Genomic DNA, 24,013 nt, shown 5'->3' on the forward strand with positions numbered 1-24,013 from the left:
AGGTAGAACCCTGAACCAGTTGCCGGGCACACATGACCATTCACACTCACACCAAGAGACGATTAAGATGCAGGCGGTGCTCAACCTTTTTTGACAGAAGCTCGACTTCCCGGATCGAAACGCTACCGCACGTGCACGCATACACACACTCATGTCATGATTAGCAACAGCCATAACATGAACGAAACAAATCAAATAAAGTCAATACAAGAGCTTGTGAATTTGTAAAAAGGAATCAGCGCTTACCTTGGTCGAGACCTGAGGCATGGGACGCACTTTGGCTGCGTCTTCAGTGCAACAACGTCACTATCGTAGCTCACGTGTATTGTTTTAATTTGTTTTTCTCCTGGCACTTCAGGTTCCCATTCTCTGCCAGTGCCATCGGTGAATTGCAGATGAAAGAAACTTTGAATGAGAGTTATAAAAATAAAAAAAGACATAAGGCAGCAGCTGTGATGGCAAACTGAAATCGCAGACTGGTGACCGCTAACAACTTCCGTAGGTTAAAGGTGACCTGCTTTGTTATAATATTTTATTTTTTAAAATACTTTTTAGGGGAAAGTGAAACAGAGAGGTTGCTTAGGGTGTCGTGTGCACTAACGCAAAAATATTTAAATATTTCTCGATAACATGCCCATTGACACTTTTTTTAAAAATCTATTTTCCTCCCAAAGACCCTGCGATGGCTTTGGACCAGTTCGCGTGCTACCGGTCAATCTCGACCGACTGGTTGCCCACCCCTGATTTAGAGTGTTCCATTAACCTACCAAGCATGTTTTTTGGAATGTGGGAGGAAAACAGAATACCCGAACAAAACCCATGCAGGCTGGGGGAGAACATTCAAACTCCATACAGGAAGACCGGAGCCCAGAATCGATCTCTGGACCTCTGCACTGTGAGGTGGACATGCCAAGCAATCGGTCACCGTGCCGCCCTGGCAAAGATTTTTAAAAATAATATAATAAATAAAAGCACATAACTATCCATTGGACAGTGCTTATTCTTCCTATAAACGAACAACTTCCAGTATTTTAACAACTTTAACCCTTCTCTAAACCCACCTTATTTTGAAGTGTTTGATTCCGGATAGGTTGTTCAAAGCGCCTTTATTTTTGAAGCGTCATTCCGCGTAAGCAGGAACTCCACGCAACTTGACACCAGTGCGCTCTTCTTTTGAATCCATGAAGACAGCCAGCCTCCCGACACCTACCTGATTCCACTGCAGGTCCTGTCGACTACGCAGGGTAAGTCCAATATTTTGGATGAGTCTGTTTTGAAGTATGCCCGTGATTGGTAACAATGAATTGGGAAAAACAAATCACAGAATCACAGAGTCTTGGGCAGAAAGTGTCCGTTCGTCAGGTCGAACGACTTCGAGGAGATGTTGGTGATTTCGCAACTTTTTTTTTTGTGGTCGTGCACCTGAGATGGCTGTCTTAACGCCTCTTCTACTCACATAACAACAGATGGACTGCATCAAATTTCTCTCTCATCATATGAGGTATTATCAATCCAGAATGTTAATGGAATAGCACAAACTGTAAAGATCCATTGAGAGCGTGTGTGAAACTGGGAAATTGGTGGCTGACATATTGTTGTCAAACTGGTTGATCCACTCGGAATACACCTGACCTGATCCTGCCTCCTGGTTTTGTGTTGCACCAAACACGTGCGCGCTCTGGTCTGGGGCAATATTAATAATGAGAAGAAGAATCTTAATACTTGAGTCATAAAATATTAATTGCAGGCAACAGTCACAATCTTAACTGTCATGGGGTGTTATAATAAGGTAATTTCAGCTAACTAAACGAAAGAATAGAAACGAGTGCCCAATCATGCGTGGATGACAAAGATGTGGATTGGTCACCAGTCCATATTAGCGGACGGATAGGGCGCATAAAAAAAAAAACGCTCTGGTCGGCAGGCAAAGTCGGGGCACACAAAGAGGCAGTTCCTTGAATACTGCATGCACAGAGTCCAGTATTTAGTATTCAAGCCACAAATGCATAATTTGTCACTATGGGCCGCAGGACCTTGAAACACACAAGACGATTCTCGCTCCGGTTTCTTCCCTTCAGTGTGGACCAGCAGTCAGGATGATCCCAGTGGGAGAATTCCGAAACATCGGCATCGAGCAAAACTCCAAGTACCGCGTCCTCAAGCCGTGGTGGGATGTTTTCTCCGAGTACCTGTGCGTCGCCATGCTCATGATCGGAGTCTTTGGCTGCACCCTGCAGGTAAGCGCCGCTGAAAGTTTGACAAAACTCTGAATTGACGTGCTGCCATTAATCGCTCGTAATTTAGGACATTTCAAATAGTATGAAAAAAGAAAGGGAGGGAGAGAGACTGTCAAATTTTCTGTTGTTCAAATAAACTTCACAGATCCATTTCAAGTTTTAAAAAAGTTATTTTGTCTCTTCTACAAATGACCAAATTCACACGCTTTGTGTCTGTCACCATGTCTACATCATGTTAAAATAGCACACACCAGAATACACTGTCATTTGAAAAATTGAATATTTCATGGTAAGGTATCCTCCGGCGCGGCATTATCGACTTTCGGAAGTTTACCACCTCTGCCTCGCGGAGGTTGTGGGTTTGAATCTTCACTCCAGCTTTTGAGGAGCTTGCGTGTTTAGTTTGAGTTTCAGGTTATTTGAAGACTCTTGTCTGAATCGTCCATATGGTGTGAATGAAAGTGAGTGTTGAATGTTTGTATATCTTTACGTGCCCTGCGATTGGCTGGTGTTTCCTGCCTCTTGCTCACTTATCTGAGATTTTGCTCCACCACGACCCCAAATGATAACAAGCACAATAGATGGATGGATGCCTTCCCTCTGTTGACTGAAAGAGAGGAGTTGCCTGAAATTCATGGACGGACACACACACACACACACACACACACACACAAGGGAAACGCGTCTCAACTTGTCAGGTTCTTACGTAAGGAATCCAGAGGTCCAACTTACTTTTCACAATTTTAATGGTACAATTCAAAACAATACCATAGTTATATTTGTATATATGGTATATATATTTCTTGTTTATATTTTTCAACACTATCGTTTTTTTTTGTTTTTGTGTGTGTGTGTGTGTATGTGTGTGGTTTGAGGTACAAAGTGATCATGAGCAAAGGTACAAATCACAGTTGAATGTGACCTCCCGCGGAATGTGGAAAAACTGGATTCGATTTTCTTAATACAGAGTATTTAAGTGTAGAAAACAGCCTCACAGTGTAGAGGCTCTGGCCTCTCTGTGTGGAGGTTGCATTTTTTTGGTCCAGGACCTGCGTGGGTTTTCTCCGGGTATTCCGGTTTCTTCCCACATTCCAAAAACATGCATGGCAGGTTCATGGCCCACTCTAAATTGTCCCTAGGTCTGAATGTGAGCGCGGATGGTTGTTCGTCTTTGTGTGCCCTGAGATTAGCTGGCAACCGGTTCAGGGTGACCCCCGCCTTCTCCCCGAAGACAGCTGGGATAGGCTCCGGCACGCCCCATGACCCTTGTGAGGATAAAGTGGATCGGAAAATGGATGGATGGATAGAAAAAATATCTCAAACACATCCCCATTACTTCAATTGGAAATAATTTAACTAGTCTTAATAAAGCGAATACTTTTCCATTCGTAAATGGAAAGTCCTTATCGTAAGGTTTGGCTGCTGTGGTGGAAAATACATCTTGTACTTGCCCGTTCTTCGATTTTGGAGTCATTACGTTATAAACTTTAGAAAGATTAACGAAGGCTTTAGAAATGAATGTAGGATTCCCGCATATCTTCAGTCTTCATCGTAAACTTGAATTTTGGCAAAGATAGTGTACAATGAAGCTACCACTGTCTAAGTGAACCTTCCACATACTTTCAGTGCGCCGTCGGCATAATAAAGATCATAAAGCGTTACATGAGGTCGGCGATCAGAAAATAGCTCGATAATTGCAAGAGTGGAAACACAATTTGGATATTGACACTTACTTTGACAGGGCTGCTCTTCCCCGTCACCCAATAATCCTTGCGTCCGTTCTCTTCAGCTCACCCAAGACAAGATCGCTTGCCTGCCGAGTCCTTTGACCAGTCCGACGCCCAGCGCCATCGACTGCAGTCACATCCGCAACTACGGCAAGAACCAGACGTGGGAGAGCCTCAATATAAAGCCAAGCCATCCCGTCATACGGGAGGTGCTCGGTCGCAAGAATGACCTGGACATCCACCAGTACGTCTTCATCAACCATTACTGCTACGAGCGCTTTGTGCACTGGTACGCGAAATACTTCCCGTACCTGGTGGTGATCCACACCATGATTTTCATGGTAACCAGCAGCTTTTGGTTCAAGTTCCCCGGGACGTCCTCCAAACTGGACCTCTTTGTCACCATCCTGGGGAAATGCTTCGACTCCCCCTGGACCACCAGGGCCTTGAGTGAGGTTTCTGAGGAAAGGGGCGAGGAAAAGTTGGTCAGCTGGAGGAGAAACACCGTATCCAAAGATCCCACGGAGAGACGAGCCGACGAGGAGGAGACCGCCTTGCTTCAGCGGTCCACCTCCTGCAGGTCTAATCCAGATAAGAAGACTCAAGAGTCTCAGTCGGCTCCGTCCGTGTTGGATAAAAAAGAAGGAGAGCAGGCTAAGGCCCTGTTTGAGAAAGTGAAAAAGTTCCGAACGCACGTCGAGGAGGCGGACATCTTGTACATTATGTATGTGCTGCAAACGTCCCTCAAGGTCTTCAAGTTTCTTTTAATCATCACCTACACCGCGGCGCTGTCTCCAAACATTGAGATTGTGGTGCGCTGTTTGGTTCCACCCGAGCTGACGGGTTTTGACATCTACTGCTGTAACCACAACAAAGCTCACCTCTTCTCCAAACTGGCCTATTGCTACATTTGCTTTGTGGCCGTCTACGGGATTTTGTGCATCTACACGCTGTACTGGCAGTTCCACCGCCCATTGAGGATCTACTCCTTTGAGCACGTCAGGCTAGAGACGGGCATCAACGACATACCGGACGTGAAGAACGATTTTGCCTTCCTGCTCCACCTGGTGGACCAATACGACGACCTCTACGCCAAACGATTTGCTTTCTTTCTGTCCGAGGTGAGCGAGAGCCGACTCCATCAGCTCAACCTCAACTACGAGTGGACCGCCAAAAAGCTGCGCGCCCGTCTGGCTAAGAACGCCAATGACCGACAGGAGCTCCACCTGGTTCTGTTGCCGGGACTTCCCGATACGGTTTATGAGCTGCTGGAGATCGAGTCGCTGAAATTGGAGCAGGTTAAAAACGTCTCCATTTCCCCCAGCGTGGCTAAGCTCGAGAGTCTTCAGGATCTGTCGCTGATATACTGCCAGGCTAAGGTCCAGCTGCCCGCCTTAAACCACCTCAAAGAACATTTGAAGTACCTGCGCCTGAGCTTTCAAAGTCTAGATGAGGTTCCCGAATGGATGTACCACCTGCAAAGACTGGAGGAGCTGCATCTGAACGGCCCGCTTACCAACGAGGTAACTCGAAGTGCCACCCTGGACTCCCTTCGAGAGCTCGCAGCCCTGAGGACCCTCACCCTGCGCTCCAACCTGACCAAGATCCCGGCGAGCATCTGCGACGTGGCGCAGCAGCTGCAGCGTTTGAGCATTTACAACGAAGGCACCAAGATCCAAGGCTACAGCAGCCTGAAGAAGCTGACCAACTTAGTCTCGCTGGAGCTGGTGGGCTGCGAGTTGGAGCGTATCCCGAGCGCCGTCTTCAGCCTGAGCAACCTGCAGGAGTTGGACTTGAAAGAAAACAAGCTGACCACCGTGGAAGAGATCCTGAGCCTGCAGCACTGCCAGCGGCTGGCGACGCTGCGCCTGTGGCACAACAAGATCACCTACATCCCCGATCACATCAGCAAGCTGCACATGCTGGAGACTCTGGACGTCAGCTGGAATAAACTGCGGAAGCTGTCGCCGCGATTGTTCTACTGCACCAAGCTGAGGCACCTGGACGTCTCGCACAACCAACTCGCCGCCATCCCGCCCGAGGTGGGCATCCTGCAGGGCCTCCACTTCTTCTCCGCCGCTTTCAACTCGTTAGAGACCCTACCGGATGAGCTGTTCTCCTGTAAAAGACTAAAGACTTTGATTCTCGGAAACAACTGTTTGTTTTACCTTAGCTCCAGGGTGGCCAACTTGGCCCAACTCATCCGACTGGAGCTCAAAGGAAACCGCCTGGACGCTTTACCTGTGGAGGTAGCGGATTGTCCTCTGTTGACAACCAGTGGGCTCGTCGCGGAGGAAAACCTGCTGGAGTCGTTACCATCGCATATGCGCACGAGGTTGACTAGTAGCTGAGTCGATTCAAAGGTCCAACTTCACTCATTAGGGGTGGATTTACACAGCACATGCATGTGCCCAATTATTTCATGGATAGCGGTGTACACTACACCTGATTTTTCTGTTCGAAGGTAAGGGTGTCTGTCCAACGCACACACGTGGCACCATGACACCCGAGGCTGCAGTTCGAGGATCGACTTTGTGGGTGGAGTTGTCAACTGATTTCCACCTGTAAAATATCAAATTGAAAAAGAAATTTCTGTTTTCACATGACTTGTTTGATTTTTTTTTTCACCTGGCAATATTATTACTTTGTTTCAGGAAAATATTATCGTTATTTTCAAAACGTGACAACTTTTCTACCCAAAAAGGAGGCATTTTCTGAACACCGGAAAGAGCCAGCCTGCATTTTTTTTGTGTGTTGTGGGAGGCAATGGGATTGGGCCATCGACCTGGGTCACTTGAACCTTGAAGTGTGAATCTTTAAATGAACTGAAGGGGGAAATAAGCTTTTTTTTGTTATTTTCTGTTTGAAAATCATTTACATTTTTCTTAACCACACACACAGATACAAAGAGAGAGAGACATTTATATGTACCAAGTATCATACCACTTTGTCACTTCCAAAAGGTGAGGAGATCCATACTTTAAACTTACCTTGAAATTTGTTCATTTCTAATGTAAAATATGATTATTTCTGTCCAAAAAGTGTAACATTTGTTTCAATGTAAAATGGCCATAATATTGTGACTGGTTATTTGTTTACAGTTTGAAATGGCCAAAAGTTTGATACAAGAGCGAAACACAGTGTTCTGATTGTTTTGTGCCTTTCTTTGCAACAGCTAAGCACAGGTTTTAACCGCGTGGGGTCTTTTGGGGCTTGAGGGGGCAATGAGTGTTTCCCACAGTGTCACATTGCCGCCTTTCAGGTGGCAAACAGGCGGAGTGGAACCGTGAAGGGAGCTTTTCTTTGCATGACATAATACACGATGTGTTCTTCTGTTCAACCGGGCAGAGGAAGAACACCGAATTCATACACTGTTTAAAAAAAAAAAAATTGAAAGTCAACAAACTTCCACCAATGTCAACATTGAGCAAAAACTACTGAGCAATTGTCTTGGAGAAAACAACTTGTTTTGTTTTGGTAACTCGCCTTGAGCTGTCAAGATGTTTATTTTAAAGTTCTTTCACCTTCTTAAAAATCTGTTTTAGCTCCTCCCAGAATAAACGTTTATTTTATTTTTATTTTTTTGACAGCAGACATTTAAAACAAGCCAATAAGTGTCAGAAAGATGCGGTCGTACTTTAAACGCTCTATTTTTAAAAATATTTGTATCCATTAAATGCTACAGAGCAGGTTGGTTTGCATTCTGTTTTGTCATTTTCGACCTTTGCAGCATTTTATATCAAGTGGAAAAAAAAGAAAAAAACTTTCATAACGCTTTGTAATGTTTTCCACTATTCACAGTTAGCATGTGTCCCCTTCCACAAGGAACTACAGGATGTCATCGTTGTTATTGATGTAATCATGTGGCACCAGCATCAAACCGGAACTTTGGGTTTATGCGTATTCAGTCTAGGCTGCAGCATAGTCATGTTGTGACTTGCATGTGTAAGACCAGATCACTTTGCAAACATACCTCAGGAATACAGTAAAGCCGTACACTGCGCCCAATGCTCTCAACGTGAACGTTCTTGTTCTCGGCAGATATTTCTGTGAAAAGAAGACAGACGTAATGTGTGACTTTAATTGTCTTATGTTTCTTTTCCTTGTCAGCCATTTGCTGGTGCAATGTAGTCGGTGTACAGCAGGTGTGCCCAAACCTTTTTGACCCAGGATCGACTTTGCGATCAACCAACCTCCCGCGATCGACACATTACCGCGCACGCCCTTGCACCCGCATGCCATGATGAGCAACAGCCATAACGGCCCCAAAGATGAACAAAACAGAAAAATAAAGTAGACACAAGAGTTGACGAGTTTGTGAAAAAGGATTTCCTTTGTGGGAGACCTGACGCATGTGACGCACTTTTGCAGCCTGTTCACTAGCGTAGCTCACGCATACCATTTTAAAATGCTTCTCTCGGCCTCCAGATTGCCATTCTTTGCGAGTGCCATTGGTGAACTGTACACAAAACGAAATTTGACTGATAATAATAATAATAAGAAGAAAAGCTATATCGCAACAGCTCTGATCGCAAGCTGCAATTGCAGAAAGCTAAGCGCTAACAACTTCCGGTGGCACAATTCACGCACCGCCGTAGGTTAAAGGTGACCTGCTTTATTTATTTAAATATACTTTTTGTGCAAGTGAGACTGATAGGATGACAGGGATGCAGTGTGCATTAACACAGAATGTACATTACTAACATGCACAGAGATAAATATTTGTTTGTTTTTTTCCTCTACACCCTTCGCAATCGACTTGGGACCAGTCCGCCAGCTACCGGTCGATCGCGATCGACGAAATCGGCACCCCTGGTGTACAGTTTTTTAAAAAAATGTTTATTGACTTCATCTGGATAGATTAACCCTTCCATGCACCCGTGTAACCTGATAACATGATAAACTGTCCACTGTAGTTACCGCTGTCCCTGTAAGGCTTTAGATTGGAAAACATTAGCAGACACAAAATGAAAACACACATCCTCGCCATTGTCCGCCCTCGACAAGCTCCCACACGGTTGACAGGGCGTATCCTCGCAGGCAACATTTTGTATGAGCAATCCCGTTGCGTGTCTATGCTGTGTTGACCAACATGCAGAAGAAACCACAAACACTGTTTATCCAGAGCGTGTTCACACACACCCAGTCAACCAAGTGTGCCCTCGACACCACGGTGAAGTCATGCAGTTCTACCTAGCGGCCAGGTGCGCACCTCTTTGGTCGTCATCGGTACTGATGTATACTTACAATCCCAGGAAAGTAAATCAGGGTCTCCTTGTCCACTTTTACTTTGGGACAAATCTTCAGAGTTGGAAGAAACATTTTTCGTGGCTCAGGGGTAGACTGGTCATCTCCCAACGCAGAGGTTGTGGTTTCGATCCCCAGTCCCTTGTGACCACGTCAAAGCGTCCTGAAGCAAAAATACAGAAGCCCCAGTCGCTCGTGATGCCGCGTCACCGGTGGTGGAGGAGAAGTCGGTGTGAAGCGCTCTGAGGGTCCTTGCGGATGGAAAAGAGCTACACAAGTGAAAGCCCGCAGTAAGTACTTCTCATTTTGGTGTTGGTGTTTCGCTGTCCTTATTCTGTATAGGTTCTTAAAGAACTGAAGTGAAACATGCACAGTATATGCAGCTCACAGGGCAGTTTTGACTTCAAAAGTTACTTTATTTTGTGCTTTCATCTTCAAATAACAAACTGAATTCTTCCTCTTGCGTATTAAAAGTACTCTCGGTATAAATAACATTTCCCCAAAAAATTCAAAGAATCATCACTGCTATATCAACAACAATAAATAATTTAAGGTCTAAACTTATCTAATTTCATGCGAGGAGTGTAAATTCATTTCAAGTTTCATAACATTAAAAAAAAAAACAAGACAAACACATCAATTGTTACAAATAAACACAAACCACTGGGAGGAGATCAAACTAATGTGCACTCCCAATTCAAAGAGATAAATATGTTTTTGTAAATAAGGTGCCTACATTGCACTGTGCAAAAGAACCAACTGAAAAGTAGCTGCCATGACCACATAACAAGTGCATCATGTCTGAACGTCAAGCTAAGAACAAAACACAAAAAAACTTACATAGATGCCAATGAATTCAAGTCACCAGGTTTGAACAGGAAAAGGAAGACGCGTGGCCCAAACTACGAATGGATGTGAGCGAACAGCAGACGGATCATGTCAGGGCGGTGAGCCGCCCGGGCCACGTCTACGGCCGTCTGCCCGCGGGCGTTGGCGCGGCCCAGGTCGGAGAGCGGCGCCAGGAACTCCACGGCGCGATGGTGACCCTCTCGGATGGCCAAGTGGATGGGCAGGGCGCCGCCGTGGTCCGCCACGTTCACCGAGGCGCCGTGCTCCACCAGGACCTTCAGCGTGTCCACGAAGCCCGTGCGGGCGGCATCATGTACCGGAGCTGTGCCGCCCGCGTCCTGAACGTTGGGATCGGCTCCTCTTTCCAGGAGCAGGCGGGCTACCCTGGTGTTGCCCATCATCATCACCTGCGCAACAAACAACACTGCGTGAGGTGTTCTTTCCGCCTTTTTTTTTTTTGTGCCTGCGTCACCACACAGAGTCGACCTGCCACAACTCTCGTCTCTTCTCGAGCACTGACAGAAGCAAGGGGACCAACAGGCCAAAATACGAAACATATTAAACCAATTACTGGTGCACACTCTGAGATAGTTGCAAGTCAATTGCAGGGCACACATAGACCAGTAATTTGTTCACGCCCACATTCAATAAACCTAATGCATCAACCCACAAAGCATATAAAATCAGAGGTGCAACTCAACTCTTTTTGATTTCTTTTTTTGCACTGATTCCAAATTTGCCCTCATTTTCTCGAGCCCATGGGGTCAATAATAATAATGCTAAGAATAAAACTCATAATAATAATAATATAAAATATATTTCGTAACATTCATGAATGAAGGATTAGATTTAGCAAAATGTGGATTTTTTTTGGGGGGGCGGGGGGGAACGTCATGGCTATATTACAACTCAAGGTAAATTCAGTACTGCACAACGTCAAATACAAACACGAGAAAATGAAAATGTCTCGAAAACCCAATATGCTAGAAAAAGTCAAGACAATTTAGAAATTTACATCGAAAATACATTTATGGACACAAAAAGCCATCTCTGATTATAATTTGCTGCTAACCAGTGTAAAGTAAAAACTCTAAAATATGACCTGTATTGTTTTATGGTGGCTACATTTTGACTCTGGTAACAGATTTAGTCTTTGCCATTGAGTCACCACTGTAGCAAAGTCACCACGTCTGCATTTCAGTTCTCAGGTTCTGGATTCAAATTTCAGTTGCAGCTTTCATGTTTGAGTTTGCATGCGCTTCCTCATCTTGTGTAAATGTACTCTATGTACACGCGCCCATTGGCATAGATTAGGCTCATTGTGAACACTAAACTGTCCAAAGATGTGAATGTGAGCGGCTGGTTGTCCATTTGTGCCCTGCACCACTGTCAGGCGACCAGTACAGGGTCTCCTGCTTCTTGCCCAAAGTCAGCTGATTAGGCTCTAGCTCACAAACAACCCTAATGAGAACAAGCTATAGAGAGAATAGAAAGAGTAGGCTAGAGTCTCAGGACACAGACAATGGATCAGAATGTGGAATTATTGCATCAGTCACATGAATATTTCGGTCCACATCAACTTAAATACGTATTTTTTGCTCTTTTGTTCAGACTATAAACACATAAACACTCAAACTATGAAATGGAAAAGACGCAGTACTTATTCTAAACTGCCAGCACGCTCTACACTTCACCTGTAGCGCCGTCCTGCCGAACTCGTTGACAGTATCGGGATGCAGCTTGCATTCCTCCAGGATCCTCCGCACCTCGCCGAGGTTCCCCCTGGCCGCCGCTCCCGTCAACCCTCGGGCGCCGTGCATCTGAACCATGTCGGCCTCGTCTTCACGTCTGCTCTATGGAGAGCAGACCAGCAAGGACGGAGAGACGTCTCAGAAAAAAGGAGAAACTCAGTCCGAGGATAACGTTGGTTCGGCTCCTTCCGTCCCTATCGCGGCAGTGGCACGTCAACGGAATCTTTTGACTGCGATTAGCTCGCAGGCTAACGGCGAACATAAAGGAGAGCGGCGAAGAGGGGGTTTAAAAGCCTACCTTGGTGGCTTGTTTTGGGGTTGTCGACGTCGCCGAGCTCTCCTCGTCGTACGTCCTCAAGCACGGTTATTAATGAAATATAAGACGACCGGTAAATGTTTGTGGACGTTCGGAAAATACATTTGCGCGCTGAGTGCCACACAGATACGTCTCGAGCGTACCATTTACAAACTGTGAAGAGGAGCACGCGTCGACCAATCACGGCTCGCCAAGAGGGTGGGGTCTTGCCATATATGGTAAAGAGGCGGGGCCAGGGATCCGTTACTACACTATCACCGTGGCAACTGTGGGAGTCGGCCAATCAGAACCCGTTTTGAAGTAAGCGGCCGATTCGTGTACGTTAATGCTTGTGGAGGAACTTCATTCATTTCTGGACTTTTACACAAGACAAGCATCTGGAATTCCACCAGTAAAAAAAAAAACACGATGCAATACTGCAAAGCTGCAATATTATCCGAATAGAATATATGTTGGAAACTCAGGGTAGCATGAAATGAAGCGATACCACCAAAACGGTACTGATGGCAACTGGAATCATTTAAATATTTTTTTGAATGCGAATATGAATAGTTGTTTGTCAGTGTATGCCATGCAATTGACTGGCGACCTGTACCCTGGCTTCTCACCCAAAATCAGATCTGTGAGCCTCCAGCTCACCCGCAACCCTAATGAGGACAAGCAATCATGGAAAAATGTTGATTTTTTTTTTCATTAAGGTTTAACACCCAGAATAATACAAATCCCCCCATCCACATGGATTTCAAGAATCAATATCAACGACATTAATAAATAGCTCGGGAGAAATTGAGACATCCTCATAGTCCAGTAGTTCAAGGGAAATGGTACTGATTACAATCGGAATAATTTGAATAAACAGGTGCTTTATTTGTTTTTAGAAGCTTTCAATATTCAAAATAATTAAAATCCACTTCATTACATCATTAAAATCCACTTCCTTTTCAATAATCAAGATCAGAGACACTAAATAGCTCAGCTGAAATTGAAAAGGCAGTCTCTCTGTCCACGAGTTCATGAGATTACTCGTATTAACTGCTCTTCTTCCTTTACATATTGGTCCGCAGCTGGTAATCTAAAACAAAAAAAGGAAACAACGAAGAAAAACGTTTATTATATTTGGCTGAATATCTTAATATCTAACACAGGAGTCACCAACCAGGTTGGTGACTGGTCCGTAACATGTACAAAACAGGCGAAAGTGTTGAATTGTTTGCTTTCCAAAGGAAGAGCAGATGTTTGCAAATGTCTTATTTATATTTCTTGTCTTTTGTGAGGCTGAAATCAAAGAATTTCAAACATTTTAAGGAAAACAATGACAACGATGAATCAATTCTCAAAATAGTTGCGAATTAACTTAGTGATTACTTGTCAATTCATTGTTTAATTACGCACCTCGACTGGTAGCCCTTTGCACTCATCAGGAGCGCAGAAGTATTGCTCAGTTCCAAAAAGCTTGGTGACCCCTGTTCTATACATACAGAGAGCTATATCTTTTAGTTTTAACTGATATGGAGTATATTAGCATGCTTGTGTACTACACATGATAAAAACTCAAACAGTGAGCATATACTTTGTCCAGTACATTCCACGTCCAGATAGACTATTATCAATAATAAATAAAATGAAATACTCAATTACCTCCACTTTGCGTAATGTAACGGACCCACGGCAAGGCTTGGTAACCACTTTTTTCTATGATCTTCATGTATCGCACCTGTTCAAAACATGAGTCAAACACACGGTGTGGAGGGTCTGTAATTGATTTTGCATTTTCACGCCATTTCATCTGTCAGGCCGAATTCAATGCACATGACTTGGCACCCAACCCACGCCAAAACGCTTCACGAGTGTACACTACTTCGCACTCAGGCAATTTATAGCAATTAAACAGCATACCTGTATTCCAGAGACTGTGAAGTAAGGGATTTCAAATTTGACAGTAATGGGAGGTTTGCCCTCAAGCTCATCATTCTCCACACTGGGTAGACCAAAGTGGGCCCTCATTAGAAACTCTTTGCCTCCCTACAGAGATGGACAAAGTTTTTGTGAGAGCAAAATTGAAAGAAAACATAAATAAACTGGAATAAAACATCATCACTGTCAGGTACAAACCTTTGATGTCCAAATTTGGAGCGTTTCATATTTTTAATACACAGTATACTACTGGTCGGTCCTCACACGGGTCTGTCATCTTGATAAATGACTGACTAATCTTAAGTGTAGAAAAGGGCTTATGTCTTTGTCAACAGCTCAACAAACATGCTGTTTTTTGTTGTTGTTGTTGTTGTTTTTTGAAAAGTGGTGATTTGGGGTTTGCATGGACAATGCCCGATGCTAGCCATATGCAAAGAAAAGTAAGTGGAGTTTTAATTTTTAAACAAACAAAAATCAAGAAATAATTCTCGACGAAAATACATATACCGGTACACAAAAAGTCAGGTCAAAGATATTTCTTACTGGGAAAGATTTGATGGTCCACACCACCCAATTCTTCTCTGGTACATATTTGGCATTGCCTGTACTGGTTTTGAATTTGGGAGAGTCGGCATCACTGGGGACAGGAATTCGAACCTCCACGTTGTTTGCCACAGATTGTTTTTTAAACTGGCCCTTTGCCTAAAATATGACAAAGCAATAATGACGCAGCACGACATGGAAAATGAAAGCTTTTCATGACGAGCTCAGCAAACTTTTGAAACTGTTTCGGGCGCCGCACCTTCACCATGATTTCCACTCGGCTGTGAGAGAACTTCTCAATGATTGATTCAATCCATATCAGCGGTTTCACCTATGACAGATGACAATTGAACACGTCAACATCAAAAGAGTGAAAGACAAAAAGAAAAAGAAGACGTTTACAGTAAAACTAACACAGAATTAAAATAATTACACACCAAGCTTCAGCTCACAAAAGGCTTCTTAGCGTTCACGAACACGCAATGACCAACGCAACAGAAGGAGAACAGCATTGACATTGCAATATAAACCTTTAAATAAGAAACATTTTTAAAAACAAATTTATCAATATGACAGGATGTAATGTCATTATCAAGTATCGGTATTCGTCATTGGCAAGCGAGCACCCAAATGTAACAACTACAAATCATCCTCGGTTTAAAAAAAAAAAAATGGAATCAATTGTTGAACAAATGCTAGTTATTTCAATTGAATATGAAGTCGTTGCAACAATTTTGGTTGTTATTCTCCATGCAAATGAGCATCATTAGACACGAACAACCTATCAGTGTTAAGTCGTAAATAAGACAGGGGAACCTCTGAAGTTGAGCGACCAAGAGGTCTTACCAATTTAACCAAAATATTTGCAGAAAAATTTGCATCTTCTTTGGATAACCGTCAAATCACTCAAGATGCTGGCATACGTCCCAAGAGTGCAGTTCAACGTGCATCAACGAATTATTAGTCTGCGCGCATTTGTGGCTTTTCCTTTAGCTTTATTTGCAACACCTTTCAAAAGACTAAGCGATTCAGAGAAGAATATGAAAAAAAAAAAAAAAAGAACTATTCAAAGTAGAATCAACATACCCCTTGTAAATTGTCCTGAAAGCACAACTATCCATCCATCCATCCATTTTCCGATCCGCTTTTCCTCACAAGGGTCGTGGCGGGTGCTGGAGCCTATCCCAGCCATCTTTGGGCAGTAGGCGGGGGACACCCTGAACCGGTTGCCAGCCAGTCGCAGGGCACACAGAGACAAACAACCATCCGCGCTCACACTCACACCTAGGGACAATTTAGAGTGTCCAGTCAGCCCGCCACGCATGTTTTTGGAATGTGGGAGGAAACCGGAGTACCCGGAGAAAACCCACGCAGGCCCGGGGAGAACATGCAAACTCCACACAGGGAGGCCGCAGCTGGAATTGAACCCGGTACCGCCGCACTGTGAGGTCGATGCGCTAACCACTGGACCACCGGGCAGGATCGCACAACTGCATTTTTAAAAAATGTTTTTATTACAGTCAACCGTAGGTTAACTTTTTCCACTACTATGCCAAATGTAATAATAAGAATAATATAATTGAATTTAAAAAAGTGTGCTGTGTGTATATTGAGCTTGACAACCCATAAAAATATCACTAAGCGTCTGTTTGCTATATGAATCTAAGCTGCGATTATTATTAGTATTAAAAATTGAGATGCTTGATGGACATCTGCGACGCACCTGCCAATTACGTTGCCATTTGTTCCCTGAAGTTCCGAGTGTTTTATTGCTTTTTTTTATTGACTTTGTAAGGCCATTAAGGATGTTAATAGGTTGCTTTAAAATGCCTGTTCAGATAAATAAAATCTCAAAAAGAATTGTTGTTGTATATATTGTATATGTATGTGCTTGATGTTTCCTGAATGGAACGGCAAATGGAAATTTGAATTGTGCTAAATTGGGTGTAGTCCCTGCGCAGTTTGGCACTTTTCTACTCAAATAAATTGACTGAATATAATGCAGAGAAATAAAATATGGTGGTTACCGTCTGGCGCATATCCATTTCCTGGGGGTAATTTTTTTTTCTTAATCAAAACAAAATGGAGATGCACCATAGTGTGTGATATTAGGTTGTGAAAGGGACTAACGTGGGTATTGATGCGGTAGGACATAAGCTCAGACTCCCCATCCGGCGGAATAAAGGAGATGGTGCGGTCGTTCTCGAAGCGTGACAGCCGTACACACTGGTGGAACTTCACATCTTCCATCACCACCGTCTTGCCCTTGTCACCTAAACACACGACAAAACCGTCAAATAATTTGCCACGGCGGATTTGCAATGGCCTTTTTGCGGCGTACGTACGTCCGGTGAGTGCAAAGAGCACTCTGTCGTTGAGACCGAGTCGCAGTTCGGGCATCCCTGACAGCATGGTCTTCAATTTGATGCTGCCCACAATGTCGCTGCTCATCACACTGCCGTTTGCATTCACCTGAATACACAAAGTTGAAAAAAAGAAAATGTGTATCTCAGTATATTAGAATTACGGTACAAAAGTTAATTTATCTCAGGGTCAAAATAGAAACTTGTTATACACAGGATAAGCATGGGAAAATCCTTTTTGGAGGGTCAATTCCTAATCCTAAATCGTTTTGTCTCTTTCTTATAAAATACTCGAAGCAAGGCAGCACTATTTTTATGGCACTTATTGTAAAGTGTCCTTGGGTGTCTTGAAAGGCGCTTATAAATAAAATCTATTATTATTATTACTTAATGCAATAATCAAGTCTACTGGAGATAAAAGCATGGATAAGTGTCTCTTGGTCTGCTGGCAAAATGCAACCTTTCAATTTGGTTGTGTGTTTGTTTTTCAGCTGGCAAAAAGCTGTCTTAGTGATTCCTTTCACATACAGTAATTGCTGAAAACCAAGTCCGAGTTTGCCAGCACCCCAAAATTTTGGACTTTGTCTTTGGTACACCCTGGACTGGTCACCAGCCAACAACCAATCAGACTCACATTAACACCTACATGGACAATTTAGAGTAGCCCGAAAAAGAAAAAAAAAATCACACAAGCATAAGAAGAAGCTGTAAACTTCAGGAAGGCCATGGCCGAGTTTAGAACCCTGAACTTTCGAACTCCCCTAGACTACTATAATCCCCCGCCCCCCTACAAAAAAAGAAGTGCTTAAATTTTAATTTTCAGTTGTATAATTTGGCTTGTTGAAATAGAAACTCACCAACACATTGATGGACTCGATGACGTCGATAAAGACTTCATTCTTCTTGTATTTGATACCCTCGGACCTCCAGGAAACAGCGTTGGTGACCGTGGTCGGCACCTTCGACTTTGCCACCTCAAGTTTGGCACCCTCCTGTGTAATGTATCTACACAAAAAGACAAGATGACCACTGCATTTGTCGTGCAATTCTAGTCGGTAGATTATCTGCGTATGTCTGGCTGAGCCTCACTCCTGAAGGATTTTGCTGTCGGTAGTCTGAGGAAATCCAAAATCCATCAACTCGTCCAGGAGCTCGTAGACAACCACAAAGTTGTCCTGAATGCTCTCCTCCTCCAGCTCCTTAAAATACTCGGTAAACACCTGCAGTTAGCACAAAATAATTGTGCAATGAGTCACTTTTCTGGTTGATTTCCAATGTGACTGGAAAAAGAACAAACAAATAAACCAAATAATAAAGGAAATCCGCTCACCTCGACAAGTTTATAGAGGAAGGAGTACACGAGTGAGGCGTTAGAGTTCTTGTTTGTTGTGGCCACCACTGCAGGAATATCAAGTCAAGGAGCTTTTACACAGTGCTGGCTACCTACCACAAAGACAACTACGTACTTGAAACACATCATATGGTACACAGCAAAGTACTGCCAATCCATACAAAACACGTATTTTTCTATGTGAATGAATCTGTATAAATTCTACTTTTTGCATTGATCTACTGAAGTTAATTATACATTTTTGGGATATTGTCAGTCACTGAGATCCAGCTGGACTGATTCAAGGATATCGCAAATCTGGCTGTTAATTGGGGGAAAGTGTGGATTAGTGTGCATTGACAAAATGCTGTCATGATGCTTTGGCACCTTCAGAGAGCTATTCACTTAACAAGGTGTGTTTACAACTGTGTTTGTCATTTGCAGTGTGTAGTGGTGTACTGCTACATACTGAAAGGTATTTGTAGGATTTGGGCTCTTTTAAGTCACAGAGTGTCTTTTATTGGACCTTGTGATCCGCACGTGAACTCATTTATAACTCATCGCAGTTGAAAGTTTCTGTGCTCTCCATAGAACAAAAGCAGGTGAAGGATACAGTAGAGGTTGCTGTGTTTGATCCACATGAAGTGAACGTTGCCGTGTGACATCACAGGACACGTAAGCCCTTCGTCGTCGTGCTGCATGAGCAGAGGCATGAAGTGGTCAATCTCCGCCATGTCCACATCGCCCTTGTAATTGCGACATATCAACACCTGAACACAGAAGCATATCAGATGGTTTAATGGGCTGGAAAAATTAGAAGAATAGAAGTATTTATTTTCCTTCTTGCCTAGGGTTCTTTGTGTGATTATTATTATTATAAGAAGAAGAAGAAAGGTGTTCTAAACCCTCTTCTGACACATTTGTTTTGGATTCATACAAGGGGGTCATGTTTTATTTTATTCAACTCTATTTGAATTTATGTCAAAATGGAAATCACATTTTATCTTTGTTTGTATTTTTCGTTGTTTTGAATATTGTAGAATTCTAGCATGCGATCTGACCAAACTGAAATCGACGACTGACCCCAAAATTTCGTGGACTTCTCAGATTGGTATTTAGTATAGCCTAGAATGTAGTATAGAATGTAGGAACAAAAACATCACATCACTTTACTAGACTCCACCAAATAAAGGATGAGACCTTTAGACAAAATTGGGTGGTAACATGACCGTCAAGTTATATTTTTATTAGATTTGATTACCAATGTGTATTTGACAACACGTCTGAGGAGCAACTGATTTATCAGCCGCAGGCGTTCTCCACAGACACCTCTCGCTCAACCCGGAAGTAGAGAAATAAGGTTAAATGAGTATCGTGAGCGCTTAATTAATTTTTAACTGCGCCATTAATATTTAACAGTTAAAGTGACATTCACGGCATAAAAGGTACACTTTAGACGAAGAATGTTTCGTCACGTTGGTATTAAAAACGGTCGTTTGAAAGTTTGACATCACACACGCACAAAAAAAAAACAAGGACGTATGTAAGCTTACCTTCCCCTTCAGATCCAACACAAACACAGCCGAGAGAGACATAGTTCACGAAAACGCGCAAAGCAATTTAAAGTTTGAAATCCGAGTCCACAGCTGTTAGTAAATCGATCTCATAGCTGGAAAAAAAAACCACATCGAAGCAATGCTGGCTGGACGTGCTACTCGAAAAGGCTGCGCTTCCCTGAACGCCTCGCGACGTCATCGTATCCAGGTGAAACATTGACCAGGCTCACCTGGGCCTCAGACGGGAGTTCACTGCTCCAGTTGGCCACTAGAGAACGCTGCATGCACACAAATAACACGAGTAACTTTGATTAAAAGCAGTCAACGAATAAAAAATATCACTCTCCACACATACACGCAAAAACACAACACGACCAATCCAGGGCAGGAAAAGGCTCCAGCTGGATGGTCGATTAGTGTTCCCACACTCAAGATAAGGGGAATGTTACTGCCTTGGCCCTCACACAACTAGTCTGTAAACAACCACAATGCAGTTCAGCTTCTGGATAGCAGAAAGAATGGATAGTAATTTGTTAGGAGGAGGGAAAGAAAGAATTAAAGCGACACAAACGCAACTTCCAATGGCATTTAACCATCTTGAGTTTCAGCAAAATTCATAATAAATGACATTATTCGTGTTTATAGCACAATCAGACTGTATTGACGTTACATTTTATCTTGCACTAGTTGCTAGCACCAGCTATGGCTGACATGGCCCATGACGAAAATACATTTGTCCACCTTTGCATTCAATATAAACTCAGTTTTATTGCTCATTGTTCCCCTTTGGCTTCTCTTTCTCCATTGAATTTCTCTATTGTGAGACAAATAAAGGTTTTTCTTATCTTTAATGTTTAACCACCTTTCTGGTGGTTAAAAATGAAAAATATATTTTTACTTTATCTTTATTTATGTAAATATGTCAATCCGGAGCATGGACTTCATCCATGTAACTGGGATGGCGCCTTATCAGTAGTATGTGGAGTGAGGCAACAACAGTACCCTGCTGTAAAAAAAAAAAAAAAAAAGAAATAAAAAGGTGCATGAGTGTTTGCCCAGATGGATGCCTTTCCCCACTCACTCACTCCTTGTGTCTACATGGGTTTGGCTGTTGCTCATTGGAGATAATGTAGACATCAAACAACAGACAATGTGCACGCTGTGAACGTGAGCCATCAGATTCACGGATTACACATTAAACTAGTGCTCTTAACAGAAGGGTAGCGGTAGCAAGAGTGTTTTCCCAATTAAAAGTAACAAAATAAGAAATGCCTCCCCGCACACATATACGAACACACATTGATTAAAGACTTCTGAATTGAAATAGTGAGTCGTGTTTTTTTTCATTTTCACCTTTATTTTACAGAATTGGCCGGGACAGTATATTTGTTAGCAAAAATGCAAAACATGATTCATCTTTTGCTTTTCATAAATGAAACAACAATTCAGAATTTTATTTCATTTGATTTAATTTTAAAGAATTGGGAATGCGGTGCCTTTTACGAATCTTAAATCTCTACTTTTGCCTTTTCAAGCAAAAGCTGTCTTATCTTTTTTTTTTTAATTAAACCACAGTTAGGTGTTTTATTTTATTTGTTGGGCGTGGCTGCTGCCAAAAAGCTGCTCTTATATGATCTCTCAAAATCAAAACACAAGAACAATAAAAAAATTAAAAAGAGAACAGGAATGTTGTCCAAGGACAAACAGAATAGGTGTGAAGCGGAAGAGAAGTCAGCGTTGAAGTCGATTTAGTCAAAGAATGCATTGTTGAAAGCAGCCAAGGCGAGACAAGCTAAGTTAGTGTGGCGCATCATTGTGAAACCGATACTAGCCCATAACACCTCTTTCTGCACCATTGCTTCACAATTAGAGGTTTTATCCCTAAAAGGTACATTTGTTATTTTTGTAAGCCACTGTAACAAAATGAAGCATGAATATAAATGCTTCGCCTAACTATAAGAAAAAAATGGCAATTGAATAACGATGAAAGTATAAAATGTTGCACATAAAGATAAAAAAATATATTCTAAAAGACAACATATGGTTGTATTTATTGTATTAAAAAAGTTAAATACAACTGAACTGTATGCCACAAGGAGCCACATTATGAGAATCATTCCATTAGAAGCATCTCTTGGGAACCATTGTAGAAAAAACATTCACCACCTGCCGCTGATACGGTATATTATGACCTAATAAACTGTTAATAAACTGTTAATAAACAGCATATTTACTCCCCAGTGCAAGTGAGGGAGCTTGATTGGTTCCCAAGCAGACATCTATTGTGAGTTTCTCATAAGAACAATTGGTACCATTGTTAGGAAGCTGACACATACATCCCAACCTTCAACCGTTTCATCTTTGTAGACACTCCCGGGCCACGTTGATGATGCAGTGGCGTGAGATGCGTCTCCTCCCACTCCTTCAGCCAGCCAGCCAATGGGGAGTCGTCGTCAACATGAGGTGAGGAGGATGAGGGCGGGCGGTGCAGGTGTAGCATGCGTTGAATGTGCCCATTGTCTCCTGGGAACGACATCACAATCTCATTAGGATGTGTCAAAACACATGCATGTTGCATGATGCAAAGCCTTGGCATTGCACCTAAATTATGCACGGTGCCATTTGTGCATAACGTTCAAATAAAGTCGACTGATTTAAAAAAACAAACGAACAAAAAAACAACCCAAAAAAAAAAAACCTTGTCAATTGTTTCTAGTGGCATAACAATTGGTTGTAGAATGTGGATGCCGGATCCAGACTAACAGCATTGCACACATGCAGGCAGCAATTCCAACTGATAAAACGTGCAGCGTGTCTGCAGAATCAAGTGTTACTTCTCTGTGACATTTTGGTTTCACGATTGCACACAAGTCTTTTTAAAAGGAGAAGTCAACGGCAAACTTTTCTGAATATGCTCTATGCGGCCCTACTAGCGTAAACACAGTATGCTGATGGGGGTAGCCATTTTGCCACTTGCTGTACCAGAACCTTCCAGTCCTCATTCAACACCTATAGTAGAAGTGTACACAGTGTTCGAGAAAACAGGTTATGAGTGTGCAAAAATTGCAGAATTGGGACAGTGGGTGTTCAGTTATCGACTCGCGCCACTGTGTTGAATCTGAGACATCCAACATGGCAGCACCAGTTATTGTTTTGGCAATTTTGCTGCTAAAATTATATCAAAACTGCAATAATGGAGGGCCGTTATGAATTTTGGGAAACCATATAAATGTTTAATCACCTCCTCATATTGAATACACAGCGCACAAAAAACAAAAAGACGGATAACGAGTTTTAAAATCAGAAGTCAAGAATAATGACTGTTATTGTGGATTACATATGACAATTGGAAATTTGAGTTCAGATTTTAGCAAGCATTATGGAACTTGACATGCTTCATTTGCTTTCGCGCGCCGCATAAAATGATGTGGCGGGCTCGATCTGGCCCCGGGACTTGACTTTGACACCTGTGATGTATACAAATGATAAAATATGTAAGAATTCAATACTTACACTTGAAAAGACTTTTTTCAGCACAGGCAAAGGAATCCCACCAAATGTCGCAATTTTCCCATTATTTTTTAGTCAAATCAGCAGTGATTTGTGGGTAATATGCTTTGGCTTGAGTTAGCATCAATGCAGGTTCAGCAGAAGTGTGGAATAAGGGCTCAAAGTGGGCGGGATGACAGAGCAGTTTGGAGTACGGGGACAATTTACACCAGGGGTTCGTTCCCAAGTCCGGTCCTCAGGAGTCCCAATCCAGCCATATTTAGATGTTTCCCAAACTCCAACACACCTGATTTGATTGATATGATCAGATGTCTCATTTGAACCAAGTGTGTTGCAACTGGGCAAACATCTCCAACAGGTTGGATTGGAGCTCCCAAGTACCCGATTTACACACTCACACCCTCAACGTGAACGCGCAATTGAGGGATAATTGGGACTGGGCCCTTAAATGACATCACGGTTGCTTGGGGCTCAGGTAACAACCAATCACGACTCAGCCTGCGGATGTCACGTGATCAAATTCAGAAAACAGCTGAGCCGTGATTGGTGTTACCCGAGTCCTGTGACATCATTTTCAGTTGTCAGCAAGTGACAAAATGGCCGCCCTTTCATATGGATAAAAATGGCTCCGCAATATTAATCACAATACTGTGTTTAGACTCGTGGGGCT

General features: G+C 42.9%; 3 protein-coding genes across 6 annotated transcripts; 1 reads left to right on the plus strand and 2 right to left on the minus strand.

The window, feature by feature from the left end:
- The first annotated feature begins 2,094 nt into the window (after positions 1-2,094).
- On the plus strand, positions 2,095-7,655 carry LOC147200173 (volume-regulated anion channel subunit LRRC8C). Its single transcript, XM_086120036.1, has 2 exons — positions 2,095-2,237; positions 4,027-7,655. Exons 1-2 carry the CDS (start codon positions 2,097-2,099, stop codon positions 6,313-6,315), a joined length of 2,430 nt encoding a protein of 809 aa, XP_085976162.1. The 5' UTR covers positions 2,095-2,096; the 3' UTR covers positions 6,316-7,655.
- Positions 6,384-12,265, minus strand: cdkn2d (cyclin-dependent kinase inhibitor 2D (p19, inhibits CDK4)). 3 transcript variants are annotated; one of them, XR_015101828.1, is made up of 6 exons: positions 12,110-12,265; positions 11,755-11,908; positions 10,052-10,467; positions 9,212-9,480; positions 7,938-8,011; positions 6,384-6,526 (listed from the first exon to the last, which is right to left on the minus strand). XR_015101828.1 is itself a non-coding variant. In XM_086120037.1 (3 exons), exons 2-3 carry the CDS (start codon positions 11,887-11,889, stop codon positions 10,114-10,116), a joined length of 489 nt encoding a protein of 162 aa, XP_085976163.1. In that variant the 5' UTR covers positions 11,890-11,913; positions 12,110-12,265; the 3' UTR covers positions 9,604-10,113. The 3 variants fall into 3 exon arrangements, 1 of the variants encoding a protein (XP_085976163.1); XR_015101827.1 differs by having other exon boundaries at positions 11,755-11,913; XM_086120037.1 differs by lacking the exons at positions 6,384-6,526; positions 7,938-8,011; positions 9,212-9,480 and having other exon boundaries at positions 9,604-10,467; positions 11,755-11,913.
- A 705-nt stretch (positions 12,266-12,970) lies between these two features.
- Positions 12,971-20,035, minus strand: ap1m2 (adaptor related protein complex 1 subunit mu 2). Of its 2 annotated transcripts, XM_086120864.1 has the most exons (12): positions 19,831-20,034; positions 18,891-19,047; positions 18,278-18,345; positions 18,037-18,167; positions 17,805-17,952; positions 16,930-17,056; positions 16,715-16,857; positions 14,844-14,915; positions 14,585-14,743; positions 14,024-14,149; positions 13,766-13,841; positions 12,971-13,199 (listed from the first exon to the last, which is right to left on the minus strand). In XM_086120864.1, exons 1-12 carry the CDS (start codon positions 19,870-19,872, stop codon positions 13,174-13,176), a joined length of 1,275 nt encoding a protein of 424 aa, XP_085976990.1. In that variant the 5' UTR covers positions 19,873-20,034; the 3' UTR covers positions 12,971-13,173. The 2 variants fall into 2 exon arrangements, with proteins under 2 accessions (XP_085976990.1, XP_085976989.1); XM_086120863.1 differs by having other exon boundaries at positions 16,715-17,056; positions 19,831-20,035.
- Between the last annotated feature and the right edge of the window lie 3,978 nt (positions 20,036-24,013).

Source organism: Hippocampus guttulatus, chromosome 9 (genome assembly GCF_054856545.1).
Source record: "Hippocampus guttulatus isolate MCC_2025c chromosome 9, RoL_Hgut_1.0, whole genome shotgun sequence".
NCBI classification, from domain to species: domain Eukaryota; kingdom Metazoa; phylum Chordata; class Actinopteri; order Syngnathiformes; family Syngnathidae; genus Hippocampus; species Hippocampus guttulatus.

Bases quoted from the DNA above. Each gene is read 5' to 3' on its own strand.
- LOC147200173 (XM_086120036.1), top strand. From the start codon at position 2,097: ATGATCCCAGTGGGAGAATTCCGAAACATCGGCATCGAGCAAAACTCC. The intron at 2,238-4,026 runs GTAAGCGCCGCT...CGTTCTCTTCAG, and splicing joins TCTTTGGCTGCACCCTGCAG to CTCACCCAAGACAAGATCGC.
- cdkn2d (XM_086120037.1), bottom strand. From the start codon at position 11,889: ATGGTTCAGATGCACGGCGCCCGAGGGTTGACGGGAGCGGCGGCCAGG. The intron at 10,468-11,754 runs GTGAAGTGTAGA...TTTGTTGCGCAG, and splicing joins TCGGCAGGACGGCGCTACAG to GTGATGATGATGGGCAACAC.
- ap1m2 (XM_086120863.1), bottom strand. From the start codon at position 19,872: ATGTCTCTCTCGGCTGTGTTTGTGTTGGATCTGAAGGGGAAG. The intron at 18,168-18,277 runs GTGAGCGGATTT...TGCTAACTGCAG, and splicing joins TCCTCTATAAACTTGTCGAG to GTGTTTACCGAGTATTTTAA. The intron at 13,842-14,023 runs GTATGCTGTTTA...TGTTTTGAACAG, and splicing joins TCACAGTCTCTGGAATACAG to GTGCGATACATGAAGATCAT.